Source organism: Schistocerca cancellata, chromosome 8, assembly GCF_023864275.1.
Source record: "Schistocerca cancellata isolate TAMUIC-IGC-003103 chromosome 8, iqSchCanc2.1, whole genome shotgun sequence".
In the NCBI taxonomy this organism is placed as follows: Eukaryota; Metazoa; Arthropoda; class Insecta; order Orthoptera; family Acrididae; genus Schistocerca; species Schistocerca cancellata.
In genome coordinates, this window is record NC_064633.1 from 251,021,466 (window position 1) to 251,046,911 (window position 25,446).

Genomic DNA, 25,446 nt, shown 5'->3' on the forward strand with positions numbered 1-25,446 from the left:
GTAAAAGCGCAATTCTGTAAAGGTCATTGCTTTCATGGAAGTATGGGCCACATCCCATTTTACTCACCCAGTGAAACATCAGCTTAATGCAAACTTCCACGAACGTGTTATCTCCCGAGATTTTACTAATGAGTGTTCTGCAAGATCACCTGATCTGGATCAATGTGACTTTTGGTTCTGGGGTTATCTAAAAGTGGTTCGAAGCATTTGAGAAGTGATTCTTCAGACGATTGTTGTGAATTAGGTGGACTGATCAGTTTTAAGGAATGAGGAGGTACTGCGTAGAACAGGAGAGGAAAGTAATACGTGGGAAACACAGAAAAGAAGAAGGGACAGGATGACAGGACATCTGTTAACGCTTCAGAGGATAACGGTCATGGTACTAGAGTGAACTTAGAGGGTAAAAACTCTACAAGAGGACAGAGATTGGATACATTCAGCAGATAATTGACTTTGCTCGTGTTCCACTGTTGATGACGTCGTCTCAGGAATACAACATTTCGTCGACGTCAGCGGTGCTCGTATTGAACAAATTGTGCGAACGGCTGTTAATAATAAAGTCAATATAATGCCGTTCTCACTTCTTTTACCTCTTCTGCCCAGATCCCGTTCTTAATCTATATTAAATGCAAACACTTCTATACGCCGTTCTTGCATTCACAACGCCAGATTTACATGTGTTGGCCAATATTGAAACTAATTTTTTTCTGCGTAAATTGGTACTGCATTACCGCATTAGCATATCTACCTAGTTTCGCTGCCATACGATAATTACGGCCCACGCTGGAGCACTGTGAGAAGCTGCACTTTAATTATAGCCACCTGGCACTATTACTTCTATCCCACGATCCTATTACATGAGTAACAACATATATACACCCGTGGTCAAGAGCTACCGTATTATTAAAAGCGGTCTAAGTCCCATATTAGATCCCAGCCATTGCTTAGAATCTGAATGAAAATCATTAGTAATAGTGGCCGTAGTCTTCTGATAGAAGAGTGTAGAAGATCAGGCGGAGTTTCGCGATAATATCTTCGCATTTGGGTGAAGAACTGCCCCTAAAATGCCTAAGGACCAGCAGTGATAAGCGTTATGAGGATTCAGAATGAATTAAAGGCAGATAATGTGTATTCAGAGGACAGGTGGCCTGTAACAGACAAAATATGGTAATCAGTTCTACAGTGACAGAATATTCCGTATTAGTACCCCATTTGCGTCTGCGAGAGCGGACTGCAAAGGGGGAGGGTCGCCATGAGAAAAATATTGAATAACCAAGGAAAGTGGTGAAGTGCAGCGGAGAGGATGAATATTTCTGGTCAGATGAATGTAGGGAAATATCAACAGCAACAGCAGCATCAAATGGTATAATGGGACAAGAGATTGTTATTATTAGAAGGTTGCACAGAGATTGTCTTAAAACACTGAAGGCTTCCACATATAGATGTTGGTGAGTCTTGTGGGTTGTATGGCCATGGTCCAAGAAACTCTTACATACCTGACGTTTGCTAGTGCTGCACTGGAGATCTTCGCGTGTACTCCTGGCGACGCTGAGTCTTGCCAACTAACGAGTCGGAGAGCGACATGAATACTGTCGACGTGGTCGAGTTTACACGTGATCAGCAGAGCTAATTTGTATCAGAAATAAAGCTTAACTGTCGATTGTCACCTACTGACAGAAACATGTATATCGATACTGCAGAGCGACCGTCCAGATATCACAAAGATTCGCGGCTTCTTTTTTTCGTTAAAATTGTCCCCATGCTTATTTATTTCCATGGATAGTAGGTTGTCACCGCAGATAAAATTTTGGCTTCAGAAAACATTACTCCATGATTTCCTGGTTGAAGCACATGTCGAGCTACAGCTGATTTTTCTATTTTCCGTAGTCGGCAAGGACTTTTCTGTTTCACAGTCGTATACCCAATCTTCACAATCTATACGTTGTAGCATAGAATATAGGCAGTGAAGCCGTGGGTTCACTTACACAAACAGTGTTTATTTAACATAAAATAATTCTTTTTACAATTGGCAAAATAACTATTTTGACAATCTGGATTGAAGTATATAACTGCGTTTTAATCCTTACAGCACCAAAAATTAATAAAAATTTCTTCAGCAGAATAATAAGACAACAAGTAATGAACACAAACTGAGTAAAAGTCAGTTTGAAGCAAGAACGCGAACACAAACAGTTCATAATATTTGGCATCACGGCACAACAAGGGAAAGAGTTTTCAAACAGAATCAATTAACACAAACAATAGACCACAAAAAGTACCCCTCGGTTTAATTGGGCCTTCATACGCACACATTTTATCTAAATACTAGATCAACTAACCACTCCTTCCATGAGTTACTCGCTGTTATCAACACTAGTATCAATGGAGAACAAACTACACGTGCAAAATTAGCAATAACGACTGTCTGTACAGTGCATTTACATAACTCTCGTTTCGAGAAAAGACACACACAGAGCATCCAAGCCAACATATTACGTCAATATACAGTGTACACGGTGCTTCTGTGTAGAATACGAGTGACTCTTCGCTGTGCACTGTACACAGATTGAATCAACTGAACTGACTAACATTCCGCTGCCGGTCACTAAAGCACGCTGTTTGTGCTACTCTTGTAATGCGGAATTCTGGAATCGCCGTCCTCTCGGTTGTGAAATACACCAAGTGATGTGTCGGTATTATACGTGGCCAAGAAAGACGGTCAGACATCTGCAAAATGGTAACACATTCATTAGCTTATTTACAACATGTCCACATACACATTGAGCTATACACAAGCCTAACATCATCACCAGGTCATGGACAGTAGTTGTTGGTTCTGTTTGGCTCTCAAATGTGAATACGGCGTCGTGAACAAAGTGGAGGAGTTCTAGGGACTGGTCATATAAGATGATTCTTCGACTTTTCCTGTACACATATTTTTTGGAAATTTGTGGTAAGTTCCCATGGGACCAAACTGCTGAGGTCATCGGTCCCTAAACTTGCACACTACTTGATCTAAGCTAACTTGCTGTGGACAAAACACACACCCATGTCCGAGGGAGAACTCGAATCTCCAACGGGGCAGCTGCGTGAACCGTGGCAAGGCGCCCGAGACCACGCGGCTACAACGCGGGTCCTGTGCACGTCTTTGATCACACCATCTTTGACAAGGGTAAAGATCCTGCGAGTTGCCGTATTGCCCTGGCGAATATAAAATCTCTGAACACATGAAAGATGCCGTTGTACACAACACAGTACTTTATTTGAGTACTTCAGAGCGCGCAGTGAACGCAGCATTAGCACCTATGAATATTTGAATTAGCAACAGGTATTTTTCTACATGTCAGTTCTTGGGAATAGTTGTAGCATACAGCAGTGATACATTATGTATTATTTGATCTGATATGTAATTATTCTGCGAAAGAGGGAATTTGTAAGCATTGACAGATACAGAACCTTCATACTACTTTCGAATTCGCAGAAATGATTCAACTACTGGCTGTTCGCCCTCATAAACATAAATGGTGGATTCCTTCCACGATGATTTACATCACTGTTTTGATAATGGCATGAACAGTGGCGTGGCAGAGCTTGTGATATAGTGCTTAACGAGTTTATTATTTAATATTCAGTGTTGTGTTCACCAGTCCGAGGGAGGTGAAAGCTCAATAAATCAGGACGGCAATGTGGGACCACACTGTTCGTGACAGCGAATAATCCAGAGCGCCACTGTAGCACTGCTCCATAAATATTTGTTATGTCACTCGACTATTCTTTTCCACCTCATTATTATCATTAGAGCAGTTTCTCTTTTTGTGTAAGTGTAGCTGAAATCAGGTGCTACTGTCTCATCAACTAGAATCCTTTGATTTCGAAACTTTTCTTACAAATTAGTTTGTAGTACCGAAGGAAGATATTGTATCTTTTTCATAAAGTCCTAAAAGTGATTGCGTGGCACTTGCAACACCTTGAACTTCATAAAAATGAACGTTACGGGGAGTGTCGATTAGAAAAATACCTTGAATCTCGGGTTAAATGAAGTCTGTCAGTTATTTCTCTGTTTCTCAATTCCAGTATTAAGAACTTGCTTTTGCACTCTGTAAGATAGAAGTAATCATTTACCTGTGAGTCACATTTTTCAAAACTACACTTATTTCATTGCCGTCTGCTACTTTCGTGAGATCTGTTCATTACACTCATCGCAAATAGTCCTTGCAGTATTTAAATGCGATTCACGAACATTTACTCTACTTTCTTTGTCGGAATCAGATGTTGAAATGGCAACGAGGTAGTGTTCAAGAGAATTCATGTTAACGTATAAGTAAAATATCCCTGGGGGATGGCACAGAACATGTGGACTATAAGTACGGAAAATAAAAGGCCTTATATAAATCGCTTGCTAGCTGTAAAGTGGTCAATAGCTTGTTGCTCCTTAATCTGGGCAATAACTTCGTACGTCAGAGGTAGGAATCGACAAGCCAATGAAAGTCATTAACATCTCGGAAATGTCTTTTTGGATATCTGAAATCTTAGTTAGTACGTCGCCTGATGATTCCCACTTCAATTTATTAACGTGTCGACCTTGTGACATACCGTTTCAGTCAACCGAAACACTGGTCGTATCGTATATTTGTAAAAGAGTCTCTGTTAATATTGTTAACTTGCCGACTGATTCCGTTATTTTCTCTCCAGTTTATCTACTAGTTTCCTCGTATTTTCATATTTGAGCTAATTTATATATGTACTGCTAATGAAACAGTTTGGTGGCCAAATTATAAATAACATGATAGTTACAGTAAGCGTAAATTATATTACTACTTAAACACTTAAAATTTTGAAAAAGATGTTTTCCAACGTTCACTGCTGTATTGTCTGTACCCGAAACTTGATATATTAAATATTTCCAAGCTGTGTTCGTCCAATATAAAGTTTCCCGAAAATAGTAACTGCTGTTGTATTACTATCGTCACAGAAACCTTGTCATTTCTCCTTCATCCGAGACACCTCAGAAAAATAATTTATCAACAAAGGAAAACATTGAATTTTACCTTTATTGGAAGCATTTTACCTCAGAAAAATATATTATCGGCACAGGAAAATGTTGAATATTACCGTTATTGGAAGCATTTTACCTCTTAAAAATTATTTTATTTGGCAGAAAACATTGAGCATTGCTTTGTTGGAAGCATTTATCGAAACTAGGAAGAATGTGCCATAATTTGATTCATTCAGAAACGAACTCTAACGAATGCGGAGCCAACACAGTTTGTACTAACATCTCACATTCTGTACGTCCACAGTGAAGGTTTGGAACTAACTTCGAACCTTTGAAATTTGTTCTTCATAGCTTAATCCCACACCAAGTAGAAACATAACCATGTTCTACAAAGCTCCATGACACTGACGGTAAGATGCCAATCCTCGCATTAGTCGTGGATTCACACGGAGCAGAGCCACACCTCTGCAACTTTAGGAGCTGGGTGTGGCTCTTTTCGGGACATGCACCGTCTTGCTACTACTTTCAACGTTGCCCAAACGCTATCGGTCACTGGCCACTACGTGAGTAAAGGGCTATCGCGGGCAAGGTTCACTTGTAGATGCGCGACATCAAGAATTATTTGAACAGTAGTTAATGAGATGAATTATGAGTCAGGAAGTATTACATCGATTGCTAGAATACTGCTGCACAGTGCTATGGGTCACCCAAGAAAGGTGGAATGTGAAATCAGTGGACGACACAGTATTGTTATTGTTACACAGTATCTTCCGTTGGCGGAACATAGTACTGTTTAAGCAGTTAAAATGGCTACCATCGACAATTACAACTGATATACTACGTCGTAAAAGCAGCACCGGTACGGCAATGTCAGACATCACTGTGAAAGTGGGTTACATTTGATTGTTTATCGGTAAGATTTAGACATTGTTAGGAAGTGTGTAACGCCTAAATAGTCAACAAACGAAGTAGAATGATCTGTACTGTTACTCTTTCTAAGAAAATCGTGTCAGTAAGTTTTCTCACAGGCGGCCCATCAAGTAGCTACAGTGATTCCTGATAATCCGCGTTGCGTTCTCGCAACTCCACCATGCGGCCTCCAACCTCGCGAAGGGAAGTGGACATAAAGTTTTGGCTCAACAGTGTGCACCTTAGACAACACCGAACATGGACGGTCCCTTATCAACCTGATGACAACTGCTAGTAGTGGAAGGTGGAAGTTTCCAGCATGAACTGCCAGGATAGCTTTTTTGCACTTGCATTGTTTTCCTGTACCACAGCGAGTGCCACAGAATCGCTACTGTTCAGCTGACCCAGTGCATAACGTCTGTAACACGCCCTTCGCACTTCCCATGTTTATATACAGTTTAACTAACTGACAAACCTAGCACTGCCCAGGTATTGAGTGTGTCAATTTTCTCTTAGAAATGGAAACTAAAACTGAACTGTATTTGCAGTGTTATATCACTACACTTTTTATTTGCCGAGCGCAGCTACTTCGTGTGTCTACAGCACGGTTTTGTAAATCTCCTTCTTGGAACCCCTCTTCCTAGATCTAAAGGGTGGTCCATCGATAGTGACCGGGCCAAATATCTCACGAAATAAGCATCAAAAGAAAAAACTAGAAAGAACGAAACTCGTTTAGCTTGAAGAGGGAAAACAGACGGCGCTATGGTTGCCCCGCTGGATGTCGCTGCCATAGGTCAAACGGATATCAACTGCATTTTTCAAAATAGGAACCCACTTTTTTATTACATATTGGTGTACTACGTAAAGAAATATGAATGTTTTAGGGGGACCACTTTTTACACTTTGTGATAGATGGCGCTGTAATAGTCACAAACGTATAAGTACGTGGTATCACGTAACATTCCGCCAGTGCGGACGTTATTTGCTTCGTGATACATTACCCATGTTAAAATGGACCGTTTACCAATTGCGGAAAGGGTCGATATCTTGTTGATGTATGGCTATTGTGATCAAAATGCCCAACCGGCGTATGCTATGTATGCTGCTCGGTATCCTGGACGACATCATCCAAGTGTCCGGACCGTTCGCCGAATAGTTACGTTATTTAAGGAAACAGGAAATTGTCAGCAACATGTGAAACGTCAACCACGACCTGCAACAAATGATGATGCCCAAGTAGGTGTTTTAGCTGCTGTCGCGGCTAATCAACACATCAGTAACAGAAAAATTGCGCAAGAATCGGGGAATCTCAAAAACGTCGGTGTTGAGAATGCTACATCAACATCGATTGCACCCGTGCCATATTTCTAAGCACCAGCAATCGCATGACGATGACTTTGAACGTCGGGTACAGTTGTACCACTGGGCACAACAGAAATTACGGGTACGTTGACAGAATTTTTGCATGCGTTCTATTTAGCGACGAAGCGTCAGTCACTAATAGCGGTAACGTAGAGCACCAAAATATGCACTGTTGGGCAACGGAAAATCCACGATGGCTGCGACAAGTGGAACATCAGCGACCTTCGCGGGTTGTTGTAGGGTGCGGCATTATGGGAGGAAGGATAATTGGCCCCCAATTTATCGATGGCAATCTAAATCGTACAATGTATGTTGATTTCCTACGTTACGTTCTACCGATGTTACTCCAAGATGTTTCACTGAATGACAGAATGGCGATGTACTTCAAACACGATGAATGTCTGGCACACAGCTCGCGTGCGGGTGAAACGGTACTTAATAGGATATTTCATAACAGGTGGATTGGTCGTCGAAGCACTATACCATGGCCCGCACGTTCACCGGATCTGACGTCCCCAGATTTCATTCTGTTGGGAAGTTGAAGAATATTTGCTATCGTGATCCATCGACAACTCCTGACAACACGCGTCAGCGCATTGTCAATGCATGTGCGAACATTACGGAAGGCGTACTACTCGCTGTTGAGAGGAATGTCGTTACCCGTGTTGCCAAATGTATTGAGGCTGACGGACATTATTTTCAGCTTTTATGGCATTATTGTGGTATTTACAGGTAATCACGCTGTAACAGCAGGCGTTCTCAGAAATGATAAGTTCACAAAGGTACATGTGTCACATTGGAACATGATTGTGACTATTACAGCGCCATCTATCACAAAGCGAAGAAAGTGGTCCCACTAAAACATTCATATTTATTTACGTACTACACGAATATGTAGTAAAAAATGGGGGTTCCTATTTTATAAAACGCAGTTGATATCCGTTTGACCTATGGCAGCGCCATCTAGCGGGTCAACCATAGCGCTATCTGGTTTCCCCCTTTAAGGTAGACAAATTTAGGTCATTGTAGTTTTTTCGTTTGACGCTTATTTCGTGAGATATTTGGCCCGGTAACGATCAGTGGACCACCTTGTATAAACGGCGTATCTTTTCCTCCAATAGGCGTTTGCGGTTCACAGTTGAAAGCCGTCAAAGCGCAACCAGGTATCAAGGATTTCCTGAAGTTTACTCCACTATACTCCTATAGTATTAATACATCTTACATAATGCGGCATGTTTCCACTCATCTCTGAAACTATGTGGATGAATCATATGTGGAAACTGTCTGCGAAATGAGTTAGTACCAAGGAATTAAGAAATTTAAACGTCATGCATGATGCGGCAGTTTTTCACGCATATCTTTGTTCATAACGTCATATCTTCTGAAGTATGACAGGCGATTATTACCCCCATAACGATTATTGCCTGAAAGTTAGGGATTTGAGTACCAAGTTGGTTGGAATCTGTCCAATGGCTTACTAGGAGACTTGGAACATACACACACACACAAACACAAATATATACACATCCATTTTTATTTTTACGTAGGGATTTTGAAACGATCGGGCAGTGGTACATAGTAATATAATATGTGAGACTTGTTTAAAATGCTGAAGTTTTAAAATCTTACTCAGAACCACGATTGTACCAATTCGTCACTGATGGTATTCGTGACACCATTGAGGTTCATACCTTTCTTCAAATGTTTGATGGCCGTATCGCTTTCTCGCAAAAATCAAAAATTACTTGACGAAGTTCTGGAGCTCTCATTTCGCAATGGCAATTTTATGCTGTTTCCACACATTGTGTGGTAACGTTGGTCGACATGTTTAAAGTTTTAGTAACAAGAGTATTACATCTAACCATTATGAACATTGCTTAATGCTTGTCAAGAATTTTGCCATGACACTTTCTTTCTTTTGATAGTTAAAAGATTTTGGCATTCAGCCAGAATCCGTTTATTACTTCCATTTCACTATGCGTGGGTAAAGGCAATTACCACCGCAGGGCGTCTGATATATAGAAGACTATTTTCGTGGCGCAGCTCGATTTGTCCCGAGTTATGACCAAACTCAGACCCAGAACTCGTAATTCTCTCGTAGCTATTACCGATTTCTCCCGTCACGATTGCAGGTCACTTTATCCTTGTAGTTATCGTGCTGTTTAAAACTCACAGATTTCTATGACTTTTTCCGCATTATCACAAACACTTTCTACTCCAGTCCTTCTCTCGCTCTCTCTCGGTTGCATTCTGTTAACTTGTATTATACGATTTAACAGTGTGTAATCCTAATTATATGTAAACATGTAGGCATACATATATTGCTCAATTTTGGGATTATTTCTTCTTTAAATAAATTTTTATGCAAATGCGTTCCCAATATCGTCTCAGCCTCAGTCGCTAGAACCTTAATCATTATATCTCTAATGACTGAAGGCAATGGCATTGTATTTTAACTACATCTTTCCTCAGTGGTCAATAAACATTTTCGCTTGGTTACCATTATTAAAATTAAAGATCTAAATAGTTCTGAAAGTAGATTCTTCGACACAAGTTCAGCATTTTATTTTGTTGCACTACTTATTTTTTATTTGTAACAGTTCTATCCTGTAATTTGATGCCAGTGAGTCGAAAGCTTTAATGTACGTATTAAACATGATTCATTCTTCTGCCTGGTTTGACGCGTCCTGACTTCCTCCCCTGCGCTGTCCTCTTCATCTCAGTGTAGCACTTGCACCTTACCTTCTCAGTTATTTGTTAGATACATTCAAATCTCTATCTTTCACTACAACGTTTACACTATGCGGTATCCTCTGTTACCATAGAGGTTATTTTATGATGTCTTAACAGATGTGCTGTCATTTCTACCTCTCATCACTGTTTTCGATGTGTTTGTTTCTTCGTCTGTTGTGGAGAGAACTTCATTCTTCAGCTGATAAGTCCACGTAACCATTAACTCTTCCATTCACTTGTGTTCTGGTTTTTCCATGTCCATGTTTCACTGCCAGATAAATCTGAGCTGCAAACGTACATTATCAGAAGTTTCTTCCTCCAGGTAAGGTACTAAACGCCAGAAATGCCTTGTTTTTCTGCGCTAGTCTGTTTTTATGCCCCCCTTGCTACTCCCATCAAGGCTGATGTGGCTACCAAGGTAGCAGACCTTATCAACGTAGTCTACTCAGTGATCACCAATTCTGATGTTAAGTTTCTCGCTATTCTTTCTTCTGCCGCATCTCATTACCTTCCTCTTCCCCTCGTTACCTTCAATCCATGTTCTGTACTCATTACGCTATTCATTCCATTCAATGAAGACGGTAAATCTTCTTTGCACTCGCTGAACATAGCAGCGTCATCAGTGAATGTTGTCACTGGTACCCTTCCACCCGGATTTCTTTCCTGAAACATTGTTTTATATCTGTATTTCTGTCAATGCCTCTTCGATATATCGACTGAACAGTAGGGCCGAAAGATATCATCTGTCTTCCTTCTTGATCTTACACTCTTATTGTTCAATCTTGGCTCTACATATCTGATATTACCAATATTTGCTTATACCACGCTCTCGTTATTTCTCAGGATTTCTAACATCTTGAATTTTCGAATGCCTTTTGTAAGTCGACGAATCCTATGAATTTGTCATGATTATTTCCGTAGTCCTTCTTCCATTATCAAGCGCAACCTTTCCTAACGCCAAAATGATTGCCATTACCTGACCCACAATTTTATTTCCCACTGTTCCTTATATTGTTCTTCTCAGCAGCTTGTATCCATGACCTGTTATGCAGACCGTGCAATAGTTTACGCACTTACCTGTCCTTGCTATCACCGGAAATTTGTGGATGACATTTTAACGAAAGTCGGATGGCACGTCGCTAGTCTCAGATTTGACACACCAACATGAATAGTCGTTTGGTTGCCACATCCCACAACGGTTTTAGAATTTCAGATAGAATGATATATCAATCCCTTCTTCTGGATCTCAAGTCTTCCTTGAATTATTAAAATATGACTCTAATACCGGATCTCTTACGTCATGCATATTCACTCTAGCTCCTTCTTGTATGACGCCATCAGACAAGTCCTCCGCCTCACAGAGACCTTCAGTGTACACATTAGATCTATCCGCTATCTATTCTAAATTTAGCTGTCGAATTCGTATTGCACTCTTAATTCTACCACCTGTGCCTTTAATTTCACCGGAAGTTGGTTCGGTTTTTCTGTCAATCCTTCATCTCCCCCAATCTTTTCACTTTGACTGCCTGCAGTTGCTACTTATTCCTAAATTACTTACATTGCCTTATTGCAGTCTTTTCCTTAACACTTTCGTACTTCCTTCTTTCGTAGGTAAATCGAAGTATCTCGTCTGTTGCTCAAGGTCTCTTCGCAACAGCCTTCCTTGTACCCATGTTAGTCAGTCCAAAATTTGTGATTTCCTTTTTTTATTAGAGGTGACGCTCCTTTTCAACTAACTAACTACTGTAGTATTCCTTAGAGTAGTATCTACATCCATGTGAGACCTGAGTTTCTCCTGGCTTACACAAATAACTTCCGGGAATTCAGCCAGGTAAAACTTTCAGCGACCACCGATATTTCGGCGGGAGAACACCAAGCCATTTTCAAGGCAAACTGCAACGGACGGGCGACATACATGCAAATTTGAAACCTCGCTTCTCGTACTGATGCAGGAAAGATAATACACACTGAACGCCAGTACCACCAAAGATGACCAAAGTAAGAGCTATCGATAGTGAGACTACGAACTCGCAGGTGAGGTAGCATTGACTCTGTCCCTCTGTTATCTGACAAGGGAGAGAGCCAGATTCCAAACAGAGTCCAGACAAAACCCTCCATCACTGTTAACGAGGTTGCTCGCTAATTTAATCTCATCTGCCTCCTTAATAACACTGTTCCAATAGCTGGACGTGCATGCCAATATCTCGGTGTTATTATATAACATGGGGTGACCAGTATCCAAACAATGTTCGGCAATAGCAGATCTACTAAGCTGCTGTAATGGTTTGTGCCGTTTATGCTCAGTTCATCGATCCTCCACGGTCATGATAATTTGACTAATATATGGCATGCCGCAGCTACAAGAAATGCGATTTACACCCGTCTTACGCAGACCAACATCATCCTTAATAGAACTCAAAAGCGCTCTAATTTTAGATGGAAGTCGGAAAACATGTTTCACATCGTATTTCCGTAAAATACTACCGATATTGTTAGAAGTGTTTCCTACGTCAGGCAAAATGGCAGAAGACTTACGTGTTGAGTCAGAATTATCATCAATCAGCCGATGTACAGTTGGTCGATAGCGCAACGCCCGTCAATATGTCTATCACTATAACCATTTTGACATTCTACTCCTTTTATACTGTTTACTGCTGCAGTTAATACTACCCTACGTTCGTATGTCCACAAATTTCTTACCTTGGTTCCATTCCACCCCATTGACCCTTAGTACAGTTAGATTCACCCTTTGTATTTCCGTTTCATATATTCTAGGTTACCTGTTACATTCAGACTTCTGACAGCCCACGCTTCGACGCATAGAAATTCATCTCGTCGTTGGTTATTCCAGTTTCTTCGTCACGTCCCCCTAGGCAGTCCCCTCCCGGAAATCTAAAACAGGGACTATTTATGGATAATTTGCCGATGGAGGGGTCATCATGACACTTTATCAATTACAGGCTTCCGGTTACCTATGTTAAATACTTGTAATATTACTGTTCGTGTTCAGGCAGTTGGAACCATCTCACAAATGAGTAATAAAGTAGTTCACTACAATAGGTGTTTGTTCCTCATAAAATTGAGACACTGTGGGTAAATTGTGCCTAGAAACCTCTAATACAAGTATACACTTGCTCTTTCAATCATCCCCAGGGTACGAACGGTGTCCAAGCTATATGACACTCCAATAAACACAAAACCTAACAGAAACCTCTGCTTTGATGTATTTCGTTCAAATGGCTCTGAGCACTATGGGACTTAACATCTGTGGTCATCAGTCCCCTATAACTTAGAACTACTTAAACCTAACTAACCTAATGACATCACACACATCCATGCCCGAGGCAGGATTCGAACCTGCGACCGTAGCAGTCCCGCGGTTCCGGATTGAGCGCCTAGAACCGCTAGACCACCGCGGCCGGCGATGTATTTCGTAAGTTGTTATTGTTATAGTAGATACTTAGCTAGCAAAATGTGACAGGTGAACACTACGGCAACAACTTCAAGGACTTTACTGTTTTAGCATTACAGAAATAGAGAGAAAAGTCGATGCAGAGATTCGCACATAATTTAGCGTCCACGTAGCCATACGAAACAGGAGTTTAAATAATTGCCAATCTAACGTTAAAAATGTAACTGCGTAGTTTGAAATTAACAGAAAACTGAAAGAATTAAAAAATATCATGATAAACTTGTGTAACAGTATTAAATGATAAAAGACTCTGATAGTAACTTCAAAGTGTAACTGTACTCAAATATAAGCAATTATCAGGAATTTTGTAACACTGCTTGTGCCAGGTATAGTGGTGTAAAATTCTAGCGTAATTAAAACGTAAAAAAAAAACAACATGTAGGTCAGTACCATAGAAAGAAAATGCGATCCTCATAATCAGACATGTGTAGACCTGGAATGCGTACTACATTCTTAAAATAGTAAATGAAAAACAAAAGATACACCTTAAATTGTGAAGACGGTAACCTCACGTGGAAACTGTCTCAACTTGTATGACGTCAAAATCAAAATGCGAAAAATTTTCGGTGCTGTTACTGTGTTTCGAGCTCAGGGACTTGCAATATTTTATGCTTGCAGTAAGTAGTTATCTTATAGATAACAAATTGCATTCTGTTAAATGTATTTTGCTAGATAAGAACAGATATATTTTCTTTAAAAGTCTGTTTCCACACGTTGTTTTCCTTGCTGTTAGATCTCGTTTCAGCAGGCGCCGCTATGCAATTGAAATAGGTTGTGCACAATATTTTTGAACATTAATAAATATCTTATTTAGACCGTATGATATTTATTAATGTTCAAAAATATTGTACACAACATATTTCAATTATTCAGACCATATCCTCCCCCCATGAACCATGGACCTTGCCGTTGGTCGGGAGGCTTGCGTGCCTCAGCGATAGAAATAGCCGTACCGTAGGTGCAGCCACAACGGAGGGGTATCTGTTGAGAGGCCAGACAAACGTGTGGTTCCTGAAGAGGGGCAGCAGCCTTTTCAGTAGTTGCAAGGGCAACAGTCTGGATGATTGACTGATCTGGCCTTGTAACACTAACCAAAACTGCCTTGCTGTGCTGGTTTTGCGAACGGCTGAAAGCAAGGGGAAACTACGCCGTAATTTTTCCCGGGGGCATGCAGCTTTACTGTATGGTTAAATGATGACTGCGTCCTCTTGGGTAAAATATTCCGGAGGTAAAATAGTCCCCATTCGGATATCCGGGCGGGGACTATCCAAGAGGATGTCGTTATCAGGAGAAAGAAAACTGGCGTTCTACGGATCGGAGCGTGGAATGTCAGATCCCTTAATCGGGCAGGTAGGTTAGAAAATTTAAAAAGGGAAATGGATAGGTTGAAGTTAGATATAGTGGGAATTAGAGAAGTTCGGTGGCAGGAGGAACAAGAGTTTTGGTTAGGTGAATACAGGGTTATAAATAAAAAATCAAATATGGGTAATGCAGGAGTAGGTTTAATAATGAATAGGAAAATAGGAATGCGGGTAAGCTACTACAAACAGCATAGTGAACGCATTATTGTGGCCCAAAAAGATACGAAGCCCACGCCTACTACAGTAGTACAAGTTTATATGACAACTAGCTCTGCAGATGACGAAGAAATTGAATAAATGTATGATGAAATAATAGAAATTATTGAGAATGTGAAGGGTGACGAAAATTTAATAGTCATGGGTGACTGGAAAATGGTAGTAGGAAAAGGGAGAGAAGGAAACATAGTACGTGAATATGGATTAGGGCTAAGAAATGAAAGAAGAAGTCGCCTGGTAGAATTTTGCACAGAGCACAACTTAATCAGAGCTAACACTTGGTTCAAGAATCATAAAAGAAGGCTGTATACATGGAAGAAGCCTGGAGATACTGACAGGTTTCAGATAGATTGTATAATGGTAAGACAGAGATTTAGGAACCAGGTTTTAAATTGTAAGACATTTCCAAGGGCAGATGTGGACTCTGACCACAATCTATTGCTTATGACCTGTAGATTAAAACTGAAGAAACTGCAAGAAGGTGGGAATTTAAGGAGACCGGACCTGGATAAACTGAAAGAACCAGAGGTTGTACAGAGTTTCAGGGAGAGCATAAGGGAATAATTGACAGGAATGGGGGAAAGAAATACAGTAGAAGAAGAATGGGTAGCTTTGAGGGATGAAGTAGTGAAGGCAGCAGAGGATCAAGTAGGAAAAAGACGAGGGCTAGTAGAAATCTTTGGATAACAGAAGAAATATTCAATTTAATTGATGAAAGGAGAAAATATAAAAATGCAGTAAATGAAGCATGCAAAAAGGAATACAAACGTCTCAAAAATGAGATCGACAGGAAGTGCAAAATGGTTAAGCAGGGATGGCTACAGGACAAATGTAAGGATGTAGAGGCTTATCTCACTAGGGGTAAAATAGATACTGCCTACAGGAAAATTAAAGAGACCTATGGAGATAAGAGAACCAATTGCATGAACATCAAGAGCTCAGATGGAAACCCAGTTCTAAGCAAAGAAGCGAAAGCAGAAAGGTGGAAGGAGTATATAGAAGGTATATACAAGGGCGATGTACTTGAGGACAATATTATGGAAATGGAAGAGGATGTAGATGAAGATGAAATGGGAGATACGATATTGCATGAAGAGTTTGACAGAGCACTGAAAGACCTAAGTCGAAACAAGGCCCCCGGAGTGGACAACATTCCATTGGAACTACTGACGGCCTTGGAAGAGTCAGTGCTGACAAAACGCTACCATCTAGTGAGCAAGATGTATGAAACAGGCGAAATACCCTCAGACTTCAAGAAGAATATATTAATTCCAATCCCAAAGAAAGCAGGTGTTGACAGATGTGAAAATTACCAAACTATCAGTTTCATAAGTCACAGCTGCATAATACTAACGCGAATTCTTTACAGAAGAATGGAAAAACTAGTAGAAGCCGACCTCGGGGAAGATCAGTTTGGATTCTGTAGAAATGTTGGAACTCGTGAGGCAATACTGACCCTACGACTCATCTTAGAAGCTAGATTAAGGAAGGGCAAACCTACGTTTCTAGCATTTGTAGACTTAGAGAAAGCTTTTGACAATGTTGACTGGAATACTCTCTTTCATATTCTGAAGGTGGCAGGGGTAAAATACAGGGAGCGGAAGGCTATTTACAATTTGTACAGAAACCAGAAGGCAGTTATAAGAATCGAGGGGCATGAAAGGGAAGCAGTGGTTGGGAACGGAGTGAGGCAGGGCTGTAGCCTATCCTCGATGTTATTCAATCTGTATATTGAGCAAGGAGTAAAGGAGACAAAAGAAAAGTTCGAAGTAGGTATTAAAATCCATGGAGAAGAAATAAAAACTTTGAGGTTCGCCGATGACATTGTAATTCTGTGAGAGACAGCAAAGGACTATGAAGAGAGGTTGAACGGAATGGATAGTATCTTGAAGGGGGGATATAGCATGAGCATCAACAAAAGCAAAACGAGGATAATGGAATGTAGTCGAATTAAGTCGGGTGATGCTGAAGGAATTAGATAAGGAAATGAGACACTTAAAGTAGTAAAGGAGTTTTGCTGTCTGGGGAGCAAAATAACTGATGATGGTCGAAGTAGAGAGGATATAAAATGGTTCAAATGGCTCTGAGCACTATGGGACTCAACTGATGAGGTCATTAGTCCCCTAGAACTTAGAACTAGTTAAACCTAACTAACCTAAGGACATCACAAACATCCATGCCCGAGGCAGGATTCGAACCTGCGACCGTAGCGGTCTTGCGGCTCCAGACTGCAGCGCCTTTAACCGCACGGCCACTGCGGCCGGCGGATATAAAATGTAGACTTGTAATGGCAGGGAAAGCGTTTCTGAAGAAGAGAAATTTGTTAACGTCGAGTATAGATTGAAGTGTCAGGAAGTTGTTTCTGAAAGTATTTGTATGGAGTGTAGCCATGTATGGAAGTGAAACATGGACAATAAATAGTTTGGACAAGAAGAGAATAGAAGCTTTTGAAATGTGGTGCTACAGAAGAATGCTGAATATTAGATGGGTAGATCACATAACTAATGAGGAAGTATTGAATAGGATTAGGGAGAAGAGAAGTTTGTGGCGCCACTTTACTAGAAGAAGGGATCGGTTGGTAGGACATGTTCTGAGGCATCAAGGGACACCTGTTTAGTATTGGAGGGCAGCGTGGAGGGTAAAAATCGTAGAGGGAGACCAAGAGATGAATACACTAAGCAGATTCAGAAGGATGTAGGTTGCGGTAGGTACTGGGAGATGAAGAGGCTTGTACAGGATAGAGTAGAATGGAGAGCTGCATCAAACCAGTCTCAGGACTGAAGACCACAACAACAACAATAGATCATATACATTTCGCTTAACTCGAAACTTTTCTCCGTGGTCACTGTAACATTGAGGCTTTCCATAACATATTTGTTTGCCAAGATCGGGAACAGTTCTCATGTTGAGTAGTAATACTACTAATCGGTATTAATTTACAGCTATTATTCACGAGTTTTTGTTTCCTAATTCATTTGTAATTATTCTCCAGACATATGTGTACGATTTTTCTTTATTGCACTTCACTGACTCTCAATATTACTTCGTTACCATATTGGGTAGATCCAGCTATAAATCGTGCACTTTGTTTTGAGTTTGCAAGATACAATCGCCTTTTGCTTCGTTTTGTCTCTTGGGAAGCGTCTGCAACCCCTCTGGGGGCATGTTTATATTTTTCGAGTAGTGTTTGTTTGTTTGTTTGTGTGAATGTGTGTGTGTGTGTGTGTGTGTGTGTGTGTGTGTGTAAATATGCACTACTTTTAAGCCGTTAAGTCTCTCTCTCTCTGTCTCTCTGATCTGTTCTAATTTGGCAGTTGATTTTAAGCTGGCTCCCTATTAGCCAAATATTTAAAATTGTAAACGTAGGTATAAACCGGGTGACAGTGTCATATTAACCTGCTCTCCTAGCTGCCTGATGCACCTACGTCTCATAGTGAGGGGTGAAAACGTTGCTAGCGCCTAACATTTCGGCTGACCTGCAGAATTAGCGAGATGTTCTAGTAGTATCAGAATGCGTCCCAGACGGTACTCACGTAAGATTACGGCCACTAGATGGCAATGCTAGTTATATGTGGAATAGCATCGCCTCTCCAGCGCTGAACCCGCGGTCCTGCAGGACCAAGCCCACCTAAGCGTATCAGTTAGTCCTTACCGTCGCACTGTGAAGCTAGCCACACCACGGCCCTGCCTTTAGTTGTGTACTCGTAGTGTTCTCACTACACATCCTTGTTTTGACCTCAGATTTCGATAGATCATAGGTTTTCGTTCTTCGCTTACTCGCTTGAACATGGTTGCTTTGTCGTGACATCTCCGGTCGTCCAGTCACAGCTCGTTCTTCGAGTCATTTCCGATTCTTGCTAGAAACCTTTCATTTTAGCTTTTAGGAAAATAACATTTAAACAGCCTGATACATTATTTATAGGCAGGTATAACACTGTTCTATTTAAGATATAATCATATGAAAAGACTCTGAAGTAACCCTGAAATTTAACTCATGTCTCTCATACAACCTCACAAAACTATTATTATATTGAGACGTTTCACATAAATGACTGAAATGCAAAACATAATTATCTAAATAAAAAAATATTTTTCATGTAGCATGTTTTTAAATCAGACTCAAAACGCAAAAAGATTCTTTCTTTTAGCCCGAAGCAGACTCCTAGCCCTTTGCAAGTAGTTCGAAAAATTAGCAATTCATAATTCTTAATAACCAGACGGTTATCTATTGCGTGTGCCGTGTGTTTTTCATTAAAAGTCTTACAATTACTTCCTTAACTACTATAAATTCTTAATCTTAAAGTTTTAGAACTGGCTCTACCGTGTTCAGAAGCTATGAAATATTATTTGACACATTTTAAAGGGATTTAAAAAGTCTTGTATTTAAATTGTATTTTTATTTAAATAATTATTATTTATCGGCAGTTTGCTCTAGAATTATGTGGTATATCCTCTAGTTGTCCACTGAAAATGGCTTGTAGAAGCCGCGTGATACACGCTACACCGCTTCACTGACCCTGTGGCTATGGTGTGTGTTGCAGGTGACGTGGGTGCAGCAGCAGCGGGAACTGAGGCGCTCAAAGCGCGACCTGGACGCAGCGGCCACTACTACTCGCAGGCGAGCCGTCCGCGGCAACACCTCCTTCACGGACCCTCTCTACAAGGAACAATGGTACCTGGTAAGTCCATCGTCCAGCAGCACTTCTCTTCAAATTCAAATTCTCTGATTTAGCCTCTCGATTCTCGGACGTATGTACAGATATTCCTACTCAGAAAGCTACAGTGATAACGTCTTTCCCGCTTCAGGAATAGGAGCCGCCATGTTGTACTACTCAATGCTGAACCTAAATACATCTTTTAAACGTTCCAGGAACACTATGAAAGGCCGAGGGGTTTAAAATGAAGTGATAATTCACTAATAAACTATCTGATCTAACTTACCGAGGCCCATATTAGTGGCCATTAACAAGAGGCATGTCTAACATTCATCTCTGTGACGGGTGTGACTCTGTTGGGAACATTTTAATGAGGTGCACCAATGGCTGTACAGGAAGGCAGCCCATTATTCCTACAATGCCGAAACCAGAGACGGTAGTGACGTTATGTGCTGGAATATGAAATGGACGCGAAGGTTTAACTGACCACAAAGCAGTTCCATTGGGTTCACGTAGGGCAGGCCAGTCCGTTTCAGGAACATAGTTGGCCCCATAGAATTGCTAATAGATGCTGCTTTATGACAGGCTGCGTTGTCATCCTGATTATTTCATCACTTCGAAACTGTTCCGCTATCGTACCACTACACAATGATGTAAAATGTGTTCACGACCTTCCGCATTTACCATTATCTTAAGTGAAATAAGCGGATCACAATCTAGCAACGAAAAACAGCCCCATACCATAACACTACAGCATCCATGCATCACTGTTCGCACTGCACATGAAGCCACGTAACGTTCTACAGGAATTCACCAAACCTAAGCACTTTCATCGGATTGCTACAGGTTGCACCGTGATTCATCACTCCAAAACAATGATTTTCCATCGTCCACAGTCCAGCGTCTCTGCTCTTTATTGCACCGCAAGTGTCCGCTTAGCTTTCACTATGAATATATGTAGATTATGATGTATTCGTCGATTGTAAGCCACTTTGTAACTCCCTACGCATAGTCATTGTGATTAAATCGGCTGCTGGTGATAATTTGGAAACACAAGCAATTCCTTTCCCTGATTTCATACGATTATAGCCACCCTCCGCATTGTTCAGCGGTTCCTTTCCGTCAGTATACAAGGTCTTCCTAATATTGTCATAGCTGTAGCTATTTCTTTCCGTTTCTGTCTCAAATTCGCATCGCCAGTAGTCGACTTAGGGAGTTTTAACTGTTACAGGCGCGACATCCAATGACAAGTCTACGTTCTAAGTCACTGGGTAGACGCGTTTTTTCTGTTATTGCTGTTAATTCTTCTCTACTGACAAAAAGGCACACTCCTGTCCTTTGAGTGAGAAACTGCCACAAAAGACGGAAGAAACAGCAGTAATCATCAGTCTAAGAATGCAGAAGGAAATGGGAAACCACTGCAATGTTTAACCAAAGGACATGTGGCTGGTAATTCTAAAAATGTCAGATTAAAACTGTGTGACGCACGAAGACTTCAACTCGGGACCTTCGGCTTTCGCGGGCAAGTGCTCTTACGATTGAGCTATACAAGCACCGCTCGCTACTCCTCCCACAGCTTCAGATTCTGCCAGAACCTCGTCTCCTACCTTCCAAACTTCACAAAAGCTCACCCGCGGACCTTGCAGAACTGGAAGTCGTGGCTGCGTAGCTCAGATATCAGTGGTCTGCTTTCTGCAGTCGTGCGGCGCGGACGTCTGTTTACGTCCCTGCCGCGGTGGTTAGCGCGTACGCGTTTGTTTACCTTCTGTTAGCCTTTGCTAGAGTGCGCTTTCGAACTAGAATGGCTCATTCGTACCGACAATCTACTATCAAGATAAGCTTTAATAATGAATTTGCGCAACCGAAGGCATTTGAAATAGAACGATTTATACTTGCAGAAATTGAAATTGAAACACAAGATATGATTGGCATCCACTTCTCTATCACAAGCAGTGTGGTCTGCGTCAGGCTGGTCAATCACACGGTGTGTGACAAGATTGTGCGCGAACATAAAGATGGGATGTCGGAACGGTAGCAATTGATCATGCGGGACTTGGATTGAGAACTTAAAGTGTATTTGAGCTACCATTTGAGGTTCCCGCTGAGATCGTGGTTTACGCGCTGCAAACCTACGGGCGGGTACTTAGTCACACAGCAGAAAAATGGACAACCTTTACCATGTAACCAATACTTAATGGTGTGTGACAAACACGCATCGAGCTACCAAAACATGTGCCGTCTTATCTCACAATCGCAGGCTGCAGAGCGATAGTAATTTACGACGGTCAGTCGAAAACTTGCTCAGTTTGTGGTCAGGAAGGACACCTTCGGTCAGCGTGTCTCCAACGAAGAATTGCGCACATAGCGTCAGGTGAATATGAAGCAACACCTGTGACGACGTCTCCCTCTCCCATATACAAATGTGTTCCGGAAGGACGCCCAACCGAACAGCTACTGGACAGGCCAGTCGTAAAGCCGACATCGCGGATGACGACACGAGCATGGTGACGTTGACTACGCCCCCCCCCCCCCTCCCTTCCCCCTACCGAGCAACACCGACCGATACCACCTGTACAGAGATCGAATGAGCAAATAGTCATCGACAGTCGAATAGTACCAACGGCTGCCTTAGTGTCCGACTGTAGTGGTGACAAAGACACTCACCCATATTCGGATACAGAAACGCACACGCGTAAGCAACGCTCTCCGAAACGGGGCAAGAAACGACGTCTAACCCCGTCGGACCATTCCTTAATACTTATGTAGGACGAAGACCAAGAAACGACTGAGGAAGACGGTCACCTTACATAGGGTCTCCGAAAATCCTCATCTAGAACACCACCGTCTCGACAGACGTCAAGAGCATCCTGAAGAACTTGACAACGCACGGTCACATGGAGTCCACTGCCACTCCAAAGTATTAGAAGAGGAGCCACAGAGAGACGGGGATGGCGATCCCCGGCCCACGGAAAACTTGTTCGAAGGAGACTGGGCTGATGATTATGAAGGGGACCAACTGACAGCCGCAACTGGCGACATGGCGGGGGCGGTTCCCCTCTGAAGGTCTACTTATAACTAACAACGTCAGGCAGGACAGGGTCACATAACGTGCTACTACAAGAGCAGACGGCGTAAGCTCCGATGGCCGATATACATGCGACGTAACGAAGACAATCATATCGGCTTGCTTCTATGAATATCAATAACATACGGTCGCAGATTAAGATGTCCTTACTCAAATAAATGCTCCAAGCAGCGGACATCGACGTCGTCCTCCTACAAGACGTATACGTCGATGAATTTCCTGTGATGTACGGGTACGTATCCTACATATCACACACCTCCGAAACTGGCAGCAGCACAGCAATGCTTCTTAAAGAAGGCATCACGACATAGGATGCACTGTATCTACCGTCGTCACGTGCATTAGCAATGGCAGTATTTGATATACGACTCATCAATATCTATGCACCTTCCGGTACAGACAGGAGGCGAGAGCGTTCCCGCTTCTTCGCAGACGAAGTTTTCCCGCTCTTCCAAGTTCGAGACGACCGATTAATCCTAGGCGGCGATTTTAATTGTGTACTTGCACCGGAAGACCATTTTCCTCCATATACCCCGTGCCCAGCACTACGAATGTTGTTGCAGAGTATGCTTATGTTGACATCTGGGAGCATGTCCATGGCCTTTGACCTGGATACACCCATACAACAAATTCCGCTAGTCGTCTCGACCGAATATATGTCACACGCAATCTTAACGCTGACGTCCTCGAAGCGGAGCTGTGGCATACAGCCTATACCGATCATAAGCATTAATATGTACAACGTCCCTCCGGTGACAGCAAGTGTGGCGTAGCAGCGGTATTTGGAAAATGAACGTCACCCACCTGCGGAACACAGCTTGTCGAGACGTCATTGAAGTTGTTTGGAGATCATGCGAACGGCGCCTTCGGTCTTATCCTACGACCCTGAGTTGGTGGATGGGTTGCGCCAAACTGACCCTGCGCCGTGCAATGATGACATTTGGTCGTGAGCAGGCAGTTTGTCGACGTCAGACGATGGACTTTTATTTCACGGTGCTACGGTAATGCCCCGAACAAATGCCTTCTCCGGAGCGGCAAGAAGCGGTACAACGAACAATGGCCAAAATGATATCTACATGCGACGCCACCTCGAATGTACCGTGGTCAGGGCGCGGGCCCTAGACCGAGTTGGTGGAGAACGCCCATCGATGTATCACATTATTAACGAAAACAAAATATGACGAAGAGCCCTAGTACATGCTGTGGATACGGATGATGGCAGACACCTAACATCGCAACATGAAACAGGCAATGCCTTTGTAGGACAATACTCTCAACTTTATACCGCAGTGAATACCGATATGGCGGTCATTAACGAAGTAACGTATATGATGTTCGGCACCATTGATACAGAGGCGGAAGCACAACTGATGGAGGAGATTACAGAAGAGGAAGTGACGGAGGCCATTGGTAGGAGAGCGGTGAACCAATCGGCGGGACCAGATGGCCTCCGTTTGGAATTTTACAGGACCTTTAGCTATGTGATCGCACCACGAATGACTACTATCTCCCGCGAATTAATGTCTCCTGACGTGCCCTTACAGCCGGCTTTTGTGGAGGGGCTGATTATCCCGATACACAAACTCTCGGGTGGTACACGGATATGGAACTACCGACCACTGACGCTCCGTAACTGCGACTCTAAAATATTCACCAGATTATTAGCAGTACTCGTCCGAAGAGTATTGCGGCAAGTACTCTCACTTGATCAAATTTCGCTCGGCGGACGTAACAAGATCCAGACGGCGCTTATTGAATATCGCGATTTGATCGCCCTAGCAAAGACGTGCCGCCTCCGTGCAGCACTAGCGCCATTAGATTTTGATCAAGCCTTTGATCGAGTTAGCCATAAATATCTTGCAGAAGTCCTGACAAACATGCGATTTCCACGACCATTTATCGCTGTCGTGGTGCGGCTTCTCAGCAATGGCTCCTCCAAAGTGCTTGTCAATAGACTACGATAAAATCCCTAGTCGTAGCGAGATAGACCAGACAAGGATGTCGCTTATCAACGACATTATGTGCACTGGCTCTCGACCCGTTACTTTGCGGCCTACGACACCGCTTGACAGGACTGACTTTGCGATGATACATATTTGCGTACAAGTGATACGCGGCTGACCTGGTGCTGACAGTACGGAATGAAACCGATATGAGTGTGGCTTTAGACCGGATACGCAAATATGGAAAGGCCACTGGCAGCCATATAAATATGGGCAAGTCTGTAGCGATGAATATTGGTGTTAGAGTAACGGAAGAATGAGTACGAGGTGCATTCAAGTTCTAAGGCCTCCGATTTTTTTTCTCCTGACTGGAAAGAGATAGAAACATGCACAATGTTTTAAACGAGGCCGCGTTCATTGTCAATACGTCCCAAAGATGGCTGCACCGTACCGCAGATGGAATTTTACCGCCAGCGGCGAGAGTGAGAACTGTTTTAAATACTTAAAATGGCGACGTTTTCCTTACTGGAACATCGTGCAAACATTCGTTTTCTGAAACCAATTGAAATTCATTGACAGTTGAAGGAGACATGTGGTGATGGAGTTATGGGTGTCGAAAGTGCGTTTGTGAGTGCGACAGTTTAATGAAGGCAGAGCATAGTGTGACAAGAAACTGAAACAACCTCGGGCTCGCACAAGCCGGTCTGACGACAT

General features: G+C 42.2%; 1 protein-coding gene across 1 annotated transcript in view; it reads left to right on the forward strand.

The window, feature by feature from the left end:
• Positions 1 to 25,446, forward strand: part of LOC126095496 (furin-like protease 2) — a 707,292-nt gene that overhangs the window by 283,487 nt on the left and 398,359 nt on the right. Inside the window, exon 3 of the mRNA XM_049910285.1 lies at positions 19,591 to 19,728. Within this exon, the coding sequence (XP_049766242.1) occupies positions 19,591 to 19,728 (138 nt within the window). The remainder of the gene's footprint in view (positions 1 to 19,590; positions 19,729 to 25,446) is intronic.